The sequence below is a fragment of the Saccoglossus kowalevskii genome, chromosome 17 (genome assembly GCF_978046115.1).
Source record: "Saccoglossus kowalevskii chromosome 17, keSacKowa6.1, whole genome shotgun sequence".
NCBI lineage: Eukaryota > Metazoa > Hemichordata > Enteropneusta > Harrimaniidae > Saccoglossus > Saccoglossus kowalevskii.
The window spans coordinates 23,795,006-23,808,501 of record NC_140657.1 but is presented as its reverse complement, the minus strand read 5'-3'; the positions used below and the strand labels follow the sequence as shown (position 1 = coordinate 23,808,501).

Genomic DNA, 13,496 nt, shown 5'->3' with positions numbered 1-13,496 from the left:
TGATCCAATTGTGAAATAAATCATCATGAACATGTATCCTAACATGTATAATCTATGTACTAAGTTTGAATGAAAACTGACAAAGCATGTCCAAAATACAACATTTTTAAAAACAAGATGGCTGCCAGTCGGCCATTTTGAATCAAATCGCTAAACCACTTCATGTGCATATGTCCCACATGTCCAAGGGATTCTGATATATGACTCTGGACGGACGCACGGAGACCGAATTATAAGTCCCCGTTTTCGGACTTCGTCCGAACGGGGACTAATAAATAAATAAATGCATCACCTTGTATTGCTAGGAAGACATCTTTGACACTCGAACCACCTTCATTTGACGCAATACACTGGTATCTACCACCATCTGCCTGGTTAACTTTCCTGATTTTTAAGGATCCATTGGGAAGAAACTTCACTCTTGGGTGCCTTGATAAAACAACAAAACTGTCTGGTTTTGTCCACGTCATGTTGAATTGTACCGTACTATATGCAGTACATGTCAGCACAGCATTTCTACCAGGTAAGACGCTTACATTGAGAGGTATATCTATGCTCGGTGGTGGCTCTGAAAATGAAATACAATAGAAAGAAACATGCAGTTAATAATGGGTTTCAATGAACACTTTTTGCATGTTTACCCTTACCACCACCAGTTACCTCTTTTCATCACAAAATAGTCCCATTTATAGTCTGCACTTTCCTTCAGACTTTCTCAACCAAATTTTTCTGCACATTTTTCTTATATTCTTCAATATTTCTGGAAATGAACCCTAATTTTGGAGCCAACAGACAAAATTTGAATCAATTTTCAGTTTTTACTCAAAAAATTTGGCTATTTTTTAACCAATCTTCTGAAGGAAAATGCAGACTATAAACAGTACTATCGTAAAAACTCTAAAATTTCACCAACACTAAAAATTCAGCCACCTAATTATTTGACGGATTTTTTGTAATTTGTTGACCTCCAAAATTTCGGCTTCACAAGAAATTGCTCACTTATTTTTCCTCAAAGAAATTGTTTAAAGACATGACTTTCTATAACTATTCTATTTCTGCAACTGTATATAACCCAACTTCTATATTTGTTGAACTTCAACTCTAAAATATTTAACTGGCCGAAAATTTGTAGTTACTTTGTATTCTAAAAACCTGGCCGTTCTCCAAAAACAACTATTTAAAAGTGGTCAAAAGTTTTTACGGTGTTTTGTGGATTTGTGATGAAAAAAGAGAATTGGTGGTGAAAAGGTTAATCATAATTTTTTTAAGCCTTTTCCTATATCATAGTATGCTTACCTGTTACATCTAGGAATGTTGTAGCTTGTCCTTCTCCAGCGGTACTTTTAGCCGTACAAGTATAGAAGCCTTCCGAGTATGTGTTTACATTACTGATTTCCCATTTAGCTTCACCCGAATCTCTGCAATAAAGTTTATAATGTATTAGATCAACTCAGTGAAGACATGATGGGCAGCATATCATCTTTATCTTTTCAAAGTTGTTTCAACAAATCACTGATATGACACAGTCCCTGTTGTGTAACAATAAACAACATTTAAACCTGACAGCCATTTTAAAATCAGAACCTGTCTGACTGACGCCATTCATCCATTTTCCCACCATGAAACAAATACATTTGCATAAGTGTGGCATGATGTACACATATGAATAATGAATACATATCGGTTCAATATTAAATGCTTGGATTTGTTCCAGTTGAGAAAATTTTACTCAAGTTTAATACTATGAAATCTATCCATTTTCATTAGAAATGGCTGATGCGAAATAAGAAACACTGGCACACACTTTTTGGGATATTTAAAGCGAGAGTCACTTGCATGCGTCAAATGACCATAACATTTCATTGTTTACAAACAAACGTCTACCCATGAGCCTTTGCATTTTTAGCGTGTATTGTTATTGTCGATTGGGACTCAATTCCCGTGCGCAGGTGACGACCCTCCCACTTTAAACTTTTCACCACCATATTTTCTCGCCCAAATTTTTCTGTACTTTTTTCTTTTTACATGTATCTTTCAATATGAAACTGTAATTTTGAAGCCAAGAGACACAATTTTAGTAAATTTTCAGTTTTTACTCAAAAAGTTTGGCTATTTTTATCCAATTTTTTTGAAAGAAAGTGCAGACTATAAACAGGACTATTTTGTGAAATTAAGATGAAGGGAGAGAACTGGTAGTGAAAGGTTAAATGTTACACAACAAAATCACCAAGTATTTACATAAATGGTATCACAGCAGTAATTTGGGCTCAGTGGATTAAAAGGATTATATCAAATTTAACCTTTGGTGACCTTACCCTTTGTTACATAATATTATTTCATTTCTCAAAGTTTTTTTTTAGCATGAATATGCACTGTCATAATTAAATTTGAATACAAACAAGTTTTAAAATTGAAAGATCAGTGAAAATCAGTCCACAAAAACTCCATGATTGATGTAATTATCTTACAAAAACACTGGTGCCTAATTTGAACTAATAAAATAGTAAATATACTTGTTCTGTCTGAACTGTGTCTACTCTATCAAATACTGTCACACTCATCATCAAAGTTATATTATTTACCATCTTGAGATTTGATACAAGCATAGTAATGAGATAATGTCGAATGATGAACTAAGACTGCATAGAGTTCAAATATTGTGTTACCATGGAGATCAACACTCACTATTTGACATATTAGACGAGAAAATAACTGATGTTTCAATTTTTGAGAAAAATTTGAGAATCACTTCAACTGAATTACAAAGTATGGCAGCAATATTTGAATTATTTCTTTCTTTACAATATCATGAATAAGATTGCAATCATCGCATGCATAATTATGTATTATAATTATTAAGAAGTTTGATGTCTTTGAAGTGTGTTTTAAATTACTAGTAGTATTATAAAATTGTGTTCCTGTGAATTTTGATTTACAAAAGTTATTTACTTTGACAGAGAAAGGTGTTGTTATGACAACCATGTTATTGTTATTGTATTCTTTCAAAATGTGAATGCAACATTGTGTCTGGTAATGTATTTTTGTTTCGATAACTTTGGACTAAACAGAATATTCTATCAGCTTCAGATCTTGATCAAAAGATTGGCACCCAAAGGGTTATTCATAGTGTTTAAATCAATTCTCTGACATCTTGTTTTCTGTTAAGATAGTTTATACCGTATTACCCCGGGCACGCGCCCCTCCCTGGGCAAGCGCCCACCCCCCTGTTTTCACAAAAGTTACATGCTGGGGACATCCTCGGTTAAACACCCAGGGTGATTTTTAGCCAAGAATTAGGTCAACAATAAAATTTTATTTGTCACAAACGGCCGTTTTGTTTGTGTTTTTACGTAAAAACTCATTGGAAGAGCCTCGCCAGGCGATGGACGCGGGGCTCTTTGGCAACAACCAAAAACGTATCCGTGTCCAGCCATTGGTTGGCCATGTAGAGGTCAAAATACACGTTCTATTTTTACGCGTTAAGTTTGGCTCTTCCGTTTCACCCCCTCCGGAATGTTCTACTTTCGCATCCTAATCGCAGGTTTTTCGAAAAACGTCGAAAAAACACAAGAATTAGTGGAAATGTTTCTATTTGGGGCGGATTATTGATAGAGGATAATGTCTTTATTACAAAAATGCTGAAAAACCGTGAGTTTTTGCCTTAGTTATTTTTTTATCTGCGAAAAACTGCGAACTCGGCAAATTTGGTTGCACAACTTCCCTCTATCATATACACCCAGCGACACCGATGCCAGCTGACTGTGAACGGGAGCTAGCACTTTTGAGACATTGCTACTTTCTTTCCATCCCTCATCACAGCTATGACATTACGGTCATGTGGATTATTTTTCTGTCGTTGAAGAAAAAAACATTTTGCCGACCTCAAGTCCATTACGATAACCATAATGAGGCATGCCTACGATGGGAACTTGTTGCATCATAATTTTGTCTTGTGTGTGGGTGCGTGATCAAATCATGTTAGTGAGGTCGACCAGAGTTTATTTTCAGTCTGTTTTTTATGTATCGCCATTTGGATATGTTTATGTATTCACAATTATTATAGTTTATAAACATTCCACATCAGTAATAAAAGGTTTTTTTGTTTCATAACCCTGTCTGCTATTCTTCAGTAATTACGATGCGATGTATCAATACGTGCGTGAACAAAATTATGCTAATGAGGTCATCGCCTTCTTGGATTACAAGTGGTAGTTTTTCCCGGCCGTTTCGACTTGCACTGATCACGGTTACTAAAAATGTAACCGTGCATTGATTACAATATTTACCATAGTTTGTAGTCAATTTCAGTGAGTAATACAACTTCATTCGCTGACATAAAACAAGTTTTATTCTTGAAATTCGACCCTGTGTTTTAGTATTCCCACAGATTTTGACCGAGTGCTCACGTTTATTGAAACCTCGCATAAATCAAGAAATAAGTACGTGTACAAAGTGTACGAAAGCATTCCTTTATTTGACCTTCTCATACAATCACAAAAACAACTTTTTAAAATCTTTTTTGGGGTGGTCCTCGGGTAAGCGCCCACCCCCAATTTTTCCTGATTTTGTACGTTCAGGCCCCTGGGCACGTACCCGGGGTAATACGGTATATTTAATTGGTATGTTTGAAAATGTGTATTAGAAATTACTCCTTAAGTATTAAGCAAATTGTGCAACAATTCATCCATGGGTTAACATTGAAACCCAGTCAAGTATTCCCATGAGATTCGGGAGATACAATACTGATGATACAGATTAAAAAATTTGTTAAATAGAACACATACCATAATGTGATCAGTCAAGTATAAATCATTTTTATCTGAATATTTTGGACTACTACTTTCACAATCTTTTGAAGGACATTTTCGTTCCAACTCTGGAAAGATTTTATACTGATGAATAAATTGACCAAATTTGATAATGTTTTGATTAGAACTACTCAAGTTATCCTGTACACATTGACAATTATTAACAACGATAGACATTTTCCCCTTATATACTTTTCACTTAAAATATTTTATCAGATTTTCAAAATTTTTGCATGAAATTTTAATACAGGACATTTGTCATTCATACTAAGGGAAGACTTTATACTGATGAATAAGGTGACCAAGATTGATAAAGTTTCGAATAGAATTAGTAAAGTTATTGTGCACACAGTGACAATTTTTAATGACAACAACGACGACGACAACGCCGGACAGAAATTTGTTCCTTAATATACCTTTCCCTTCCATCTTTGATGATACAGGCAAGGTAAAAATGTTATCTGTTACTTACGCATATTACAGGGGTTTGGAAATGTTTCCCTTAATATACCTTTCCCTTCCATCTTTGATGTTACGGGCAAGGTAAAAATGTTATCTGTTACTTACGCATAATACAGGGGTTTGGAAATGTTTCCCTTAATATACCTTTCCCTTCCATCTTTGATGATACAGGCAAGGTAAAAATGTTATCTGTTACTTACGCATAATACAGGGGTTTGGAAATGTTTCCCTTAATATACCTTTCCCTTCCATCTTTGATGATACAGGCAAGGTAAAAATGTTATCTGTTACTTACGCATAATACAGTGGTTTGCCAAGAGGAGATGAGTCTTTTTCCCAAAGCACTGTATACGGTATCAAGCTATCTACGTTGCATGTAAGCGTCGCTGTATCTCCATAATATCCTGGTGTTTTAGTGGTCGTTTTAACACGTGGAGCAACTGACAAATAAAAACAAAGTAGATCATAAAATTGCTGTTCTTTCAAACCACAAAATCATTAAAATTCTGTATTTAGGATATATTTTTGAAACCCTCATTTTTGACGAAAACCGACTGATGACGCTATGACTTAAAACTCGTCTATTCACTCCTATGTCATCAAGTACTGTAAAACATGTCTTTTTCGCGAGCATGTCTTATGCAAATTTAGCGAGAGAACTGATTCGCTAATTCAAGATGTCGCTAATGACTTTATTATAAATTCAAAATAACCAAGGCTTGGAGATTTGTATACAGTAATCTGGAACATAAAAATATGGGGCGCTTCCTAATTACACTTGACAGTTTTTCTTTGTTTTTATGGAGGTGATAACTGCGCATTTGTTTTGGAACGCGACAGACAAGTATTGTGCAAACAGGAAAGCAACAATGACAAGATAGATTCGCTAAATCAACATTTCGCTATTACGTCATTTTACCACAATTCGCTGAAATTGCATGTCGCTTTTTCAACATGTGTTACAGTATGTTACTATTTATTTCCACTGACATTTAATTTCACTATTTTAATGTTTTTGAGATTAATAACTTACTAACTTCACAAATTTGTCAAGGAAACAATGAGTTGTATTGTTATTTTACATGTTCCCATGAATTTAATTTAGTAGATTTGCTTATCAGCAAAAAATAGCAAAAGTAAAACTCGATGACTAAATAATGCATTTAAAATACACAATATATTTCATGTACTCAAGTTTAATCTTTGTTAACCAAATGGTTATCATTAAAACAAATGATAACATTTTCTTGAATTTTGCAATATGGTTTTATTTTATGATTTTGTTCACAAAACCTAGATAAAAATATATGGTCACCAAACTACTTTTCGGTTTCTATGGGAAAAGGTTTCCAATATATCTCAAAATTTTATTTTACCGGTAGTTACCACAAATGGTGACAAAATTATATATAGAATTTAATATTTTAATGTTTTTTTAAAGGTATCATATTTGCCCTGTTAGAACAAATCTCTGATGAAGGTCATATAAATTAACAAGCAGCTTGTCGGCTGAGATAGCTCCGCTGTTAGCAATGCACATTTCAATTAAAGAACAGAACAAGAATTCAAAAATATCACTTTTCATCAAAAATGACAAAAATAATCATCAAAATTAGATAATTGAAGATATCACCACGAAATTAACAAATCTGAAAGAGGTCCACATGTAGTACCTATATATGTAATACAAGCAGCCTCTCGGCTGAGATAGCTCCGCTGTTAGTAATGCACATTTCAATTAAAGAACAGAAGATATCATTACAAAATGAACAATATGCATAGTATCAATGCAATGGGACTTGCTGTTTTCAACAAGAATTCAAAAATATCATTTTTCACCATAAATGATCGTGGTTTTTAACAAGAAGAAAATATCACTTTTTACCAAAAATGATAAAAATATTCACCAAAATTAGAAAATTAAAGATATCGTCATGAAATGAACAAATCTGAGAGAGGTCCACATGTAGTACCTATATATGTAATATCAAAGCAATCGGACTTGTGGTTATTAACAAGAAGTTGAAAATATCACTTTTTACCAAAAATGACAAAAATATTCACCAAAATTAGAAAATTAAAGATATCATCATGAAATAAAAAAATCTGAGAAAGAACCATCCAAGGCATTTGCATATCAAATTTGAAAACATTCTGACTTGCGGTTTTGAAGAAGAAGTTGAAATTGTAAAGTTGACGCCACCGCCGCCGCCGACTGATGACGAACAATCAGTAATATGAACAGCTCCGCTGTGTCGACTTTGACGACAGCAGAGCTAAAAACTGAATCACTAAAATATTACTTAATATCCCCATAGAAACACACTTAATGAAGCAAATACGATGAATTTAATACTCCGTACAATCTACCTCAAATCACATTTTAACCAATATCTCCAAAAATGACATGACACACCAAAACTAAACTCTGTCATGAGGATAAATTGATTATTAATCCGATGGAAAACTTAGTATAATAAGTTTGGGAAAGATTGACAAACAATTATCAGTTATCATGGACTCAAGAAAAATGTTAACGACGACGATGACGAGAGACATGGTCATCATTTAGGGGATAATACATACCTGGCTTTAGCGGACTGACTGCAGTTGAAGACAATCTATGAAACAAGTAATTTTGTTTATCAATACCCGATACTCGCAGATGAAAAAATTCACTTGGAGGAAGAAACATCGGTATAGTATAGATGGAAGGATTTGAAACATTGAGTTGTAAGGGGAATTCACGTATTGTTTGTCCTTGAAGATTTAGAAGTTCTAGTTTAATGAAAACGCCAGGAGGTTCCAGACCAGTTGCATTTATTATCATGTATGTCGGGATACCTGTAAATTAAATTAAATTAAATTAAATTAAATTAAATTAAATTATATTAAATTAAATTATATTAAATTAAATTAAATTAAATTAAATTATTAACACTACATAAAATGAACTTAGAATGCACCAAAACATCAAAACAAAGTTTTGTTTTGTGGACAAATATTGCCAAATTTATCTAATTATATGTAAAATATATGTCCTTTTTTTCAACATTGGCTGGCCAACATTCAATCTAAATTGGTAAATATTGAATCTAAATTGGTCAAAATCAAATCTAAATTGTTCAAAATTGGATTTAAATTGTTCAAAATTAGATTTGACTTGGTCAATATTGAATTCAAATTTGTCAAATCAGATTTAAATTGGTCAACATAGGATCTGAATTGGTCAATATAGAATCTAAATTGGTCAAAATTGGATATAAATTGGTCAATATGAAATTTAAATTGTCAATATCAGATCTAAATTGGTCAAAATTGGATTTAAATAAGTCAATATCGGATATAAATTGGTCAATATCAAATCTAAATTGGTCAAAATTGGATTTAAATTGGTCAATATCAATTGGTCAAAATTGGATTTGACTTGGTCATTAATGAATTTAAATTGGTCAAAATCAGATTTAAATTGGTCAACATAGAATCTGAATTGGTCAATATCGAATCTAAATTGATCAAAATTGGATTTAAATAAGTCAATATCGGATATAAATTGGTCAATATCAAATCTAAATTGGTCAAAATTGGATTTGACTTGGTCATTAATGAATTTAAATTGGTCAAAATCAGATTTAAATTGGTCAACATAGGATCTGAATTGGTCAATATCGAATCTAAATTGGTCAAAATTGGATTCAAATTGGTCAATACTATTTTTAAATTGGTCAAAATTCGATTAAAATTAGTGAATATCGGATATAAATTGGTCAATATGTCATCAAAACCAAGGTGCCTACAATCAAAATATCAAAGCAATTGGGCTTGCCATTTCGAAAATAGCATTTATTAGCAAAATTTACAAAAAAAATAGATTAAAATTATAGAATTAAAATGAACAAAATCTGACTGAGGTCCAATCAATGTGTCTATAAGTAAAATATCAAAGGAACTACAATATAGTTATTTTCAAGTGGAAGTCGAAAACAGCATTTTTTACTGAAAATAAATATTCACTAAAATTAGAGAATTAATTTTTTTATCACAAGAGAACTACCCAAGGTACATTTGTAAGTATGAAAAACATACAGCATGTGATTTTTAAAGATGAAGTCCAAAATGTGAAGTTGACACCAACAGATACCAGCCAATGAACATCAGTAATGATAGCTCCACTCAACATTACCAATAGTATGTTGTACCAACTCACCATCAATTGGTCGATGCAAAGCATCTTCAAGCCTAAATACAGGTTTTTTTGAATAGCCCGGCACAAAGTCCAATGTACTGAGACCAGTTACTCGTAGTTGATTGGTTGACTGACTGCTAGCCGTCAATTTCCATGATCCCGGTTTAGGTTCTTTTACAGTTACGATATAAACATTGTCAATTCCTAGTAATTCCACCAATCCATTTTCCTTTGTTATTTCTTGACCTGTGAAACATTGTTATACAAAAATGTTATTAAACAAATTTACGAAGACATACTGTAAATGAACTAATTATTCACTAGATTTTAATATATTCATAAATGCTATATTTTCGCTGATCGGTAAAATTCATTAAATCAAATCCATGTGAACATTGTTTCCTCGCCAAATTTGTGAAATTAAGACCAAGTAAAATTGCTCAAAACATCAAAATAATGAAATTAAATAGCCGTAAAAATGAATGGTTTTACAGTAATGTCACATTGACTCGGTTTTGTCCGTGAATGCCCACAAGCAGATATCATTATAATGGGTTACAAGAAACAATGGTGTGTTTTTCGGCTAAAAATAAGTGGAAGGCCCCTTCCACTTATTTTGGGGAAATATTTTAGGAAATATCAGATCTAAATTGGTTTAAATTTCTTCTAAACTGGTCAATATTGAATTTATATTGGTTGCACAAATTTTTGTAGAACTTGAATGCCTGCCATAACATAAACTAAAACATTGACAAATCAGAAAGTTTTCCTTTGAGCTTTCTAACAACATAAATCGTATGTTTGTCAAATACTGTAAAACATGTTGAAAAAGCGACACACTATTTTAGCGAATTGTGGTAAAATGACGTAATAGTGAAATGTTGATTTAGCGAATCTCTCTTCTCTTTGTTGATTTCCTATTTTCACAATACTTGTCTGTCGTCTGCCAAAACAAATGCGCAATCATCACCTCCATAAAAACTGTAAAAACTGTGTAATAAGGAAGTGCTCCAGATTATTACATTTTCTGTGTTGTTTATAAAGTGTGTGTGTGTGTGTGGAGAAAAAGACGTTGTTTGGCCGCCATTTTGAATTTATAATGAAGTCATTAGCGACATCTTAAATTAGCAAATTAGTTCTCTTGCTAAATTTGCTAAAAAGACATGCTCGCAAAAAAGACATGTTTTACAGTAGTCCAAGAATGCAAATAGAGTGTACTTCTGTTGTTCACACACTTGAAAGGGCTAAATAGAGTGTACTTCTGTTGTTCACACACTTGAAAGGACTATGCATTCTCATGGTACTAAATTTACACTTAAAGGTTTTTAGAAACCCTGTTTGATGATTGGATACCAATTTTTTTATGTAAAAGATGCCTCCAGGACCTAGCTACCTCACCAAATATATCTCCTTTTTATACAATAGACCTTTTTTCGTTCACTTCGAGATCCTGTGTTATGTGTGGAATTGAACGTAAAAACAAAGGTCATACCGCTGTAGTGGCGACAAACATCGTGTGGGATTTGACAAAAGCGAAAGTATTTTGGGTATATTTCTACGCTTAATAATGTGCTGTACACATTTGATGAAGTAAGGGTATTCAAACGCAATATTCCCCTGTCAAAAATCGGTGTTTCGATGTGAGCTACGAAATTAAGGAATTCAAGTTCAAAATCAAATTGTTCTATTTTTGCGGCAGACGTTCGCTGTATGTCTTTCAATCAACTCACAAGATCTTGCAGTTGAACAGAAAATAGCCTATTATGATAGATGTATTGTCCTTACCCATAGGATCTATCAAGGAAATTGATGGATTGTCCCCGCTCACACTAACAACAAATTCTCTTAGTGCTGGATCCACTGGTAATACAAAAACTTTAGATCCGCTTTCTTCATTATTTACTGCCAGTAAATGAACCTTTCTTGCTTGGATTGATAAACTTACAAACGTTAATACCTTAAATAACATAAAAAACACAAGTCATTGAAAATGACACAGTACCCATTAAGTTCTCTTTGTGCTCGTCATATTAAAGCAGAGGGGTTGTCGTGAGTGTGTCCTTAAAACTTGAGTTCCAAGTGGCGTATACAACAGATGGTTTATTTACATCAAAACACGTGTTTCGTGTCATAGTAATATGGCCAAAATAAAAACAGCCGTTATTCGGCCATCTTTGATCTGATTATGAAACACACTGATATGTATGATGTATGTGCCAAATCGAATGAAAATGGTACATAAATTGTGGAAATGTGGTAGTAAGGCCAAAAAGTCAGATGGCTGTCAATCGGCCATCCTTGACCAGAATTTGAAACAAATTGTCATGGACATGCATCCTAACATGTATAAAGTACATGTATGTGCCAAATTTGAATGAAAACTGACAGAGCACGTCCAAGATACCGCATAAAAAAACAAAAACAAGATGCCTGCCAGTCGACCATCTTTGATCCAATTGCGAAATAAATTGTCATGGACATGTATCCTAACATGTATAATCTATGTACCAAGTTTGAATGACAACTGACAAAGCATGTCCAAAATACATCGAATCGAATCGCTAAACCACTGCATGTGCATATGTCCCACATAAGGTACTAGGCACATGCAAAGAATGAACGGAATCGGTCCACAGGATTCTGAATTATGACGTTGGACAGACTGACGCACGGACAGACGGACACACGGACGGTCGGACGGACAGACTCAGGAACTCACGGACGGTCGGGAACATGTATCCTAACATGTATGATCTATGTACTAAATTTGAATGAAAACTGACAAAGCATGTCCAAAATACGACATTTTCAAAAAAACAAGATGGCTGTCAGTCGGCCATCTTTGATCCAATTGTGAAATAAATCATCATGGACATGTATCCTAACATGTATAATCTATGTACCAAGTTTGAATGAAAACTGACAAAGCATGTCCAAAATACAACATTTTCAAAAAACAAGGTGGCTGCCAGTCGGCCATTTAGAATCGAATCGCTAAACTACTGCATGTGCATATGTCCCACATAAAGTACTAGACACATGCAAAGAATGAACGGAATCGGTCCAAGGGATTCTGAGATATGACTCCGGACGGACGCACGGACGCACAGACGCACGGGCACACGGACGAACGGACGGAGACCGAATTATACGTCCCCGTTTTCGGCAACAGCAGAGATAATAATGTGGAAACACATAATATTTGCATGTTTTTGTGGTTTTTGTCACAAAATTAATCAAAGAAAGTTTAGAAAGAACTCTTGTGTGCTGAGAGTATTGGAAACATATTAACAAGCAGCCTCTCGGCTGAGATAGCTCTGCTGTTAGCAATGCACATTGCAATTAAAGAACAGAAGATATCATTAGAAAATGAACAATATGTATAGTATCAAAGCAACAGGACTTGCTGTTTTCAACATAAATTCAAAAATATCACTTTTTACCAAAAATAATCATCAAAATTAGATAATTGAAGATATCACCACAAAATCAACAAATCTGAAAGAGGTCCACATGTAGTACCTATATATTTTATATAAAAGCAATCAAACTTGTGGTTTTTAACAAGAAGTCGAAAATATCACTTTTTACCAAAAATGACAAAAATATTCACTAAAATTAGAGAATTAAAGATATCATCATGAAATGAACAAATCTGAGAGAGGACCACATGTAGTACCTATATATGTAATATCAAAGCAATTGGACATGCGGTTTTTAACAAGAAGTTGACACGTCCCGTTCCGTACATATTTGAGTGACATATACATTCAAAGCAGATCATGACCGAAATGCACCTGCATATGTACAACACATTGTACTAAATCTGAACAAAATCCATCCATGCATGACTGAGATCTGGTTCTGGAATTGTGAAAATACGTGATTTTGATGCATTTTCGGCCTTAAAATAGCCATCATTCAGCTATTGTTAAGCGGATCATGAAACAAATGCACATATCTATTTGTGACATGATGTACCATGTGTGTGTGAAGTTTGAACTTGATCAATCCAGACATGGATACGGATCCAGAACTGA

The 13,496-nt window shown here is 33.7% G+C and overlaps 1 protein-coding gene across 1 annotated transcript in view; it reads right to left on the bottom strand.

Moving 5' to 3' along the window:
- LOC102807148 (hemicentin-1-like) overlaps positions 1-13,496 on the bottom strand; it is a 57,588-nt gene that overhangs the window by 15,836 nt on the left and 28,256 nt on the right. The window contains exons 4-9 of the mRNA XM_085492151.1: positions 11,242-11,413; positions 9,478-9,702; positions 7,857-8,114; positions 5,566-5,710; positions 1,297-1,418; positions 293-568 (exon numbers count right to left, since the gene is read on the bottom strand). Coding sequence (XP_085348277.1) covers positions 293-568; positions 1,297-1,418; positions 5,566-5,710; positions 7,857-8,114; positions 9,478-9,702; positions 11,242-11,413 — 1,198 coding nt within the window. The remainder of the gene's footprint in view (positions 1-292; positions 569-1,296; positions 1,419-5,565; positions 5,711-7,856; positions 8,115-9,477; positions 9,703-11,241; positions 11,414-13,496) is intronic.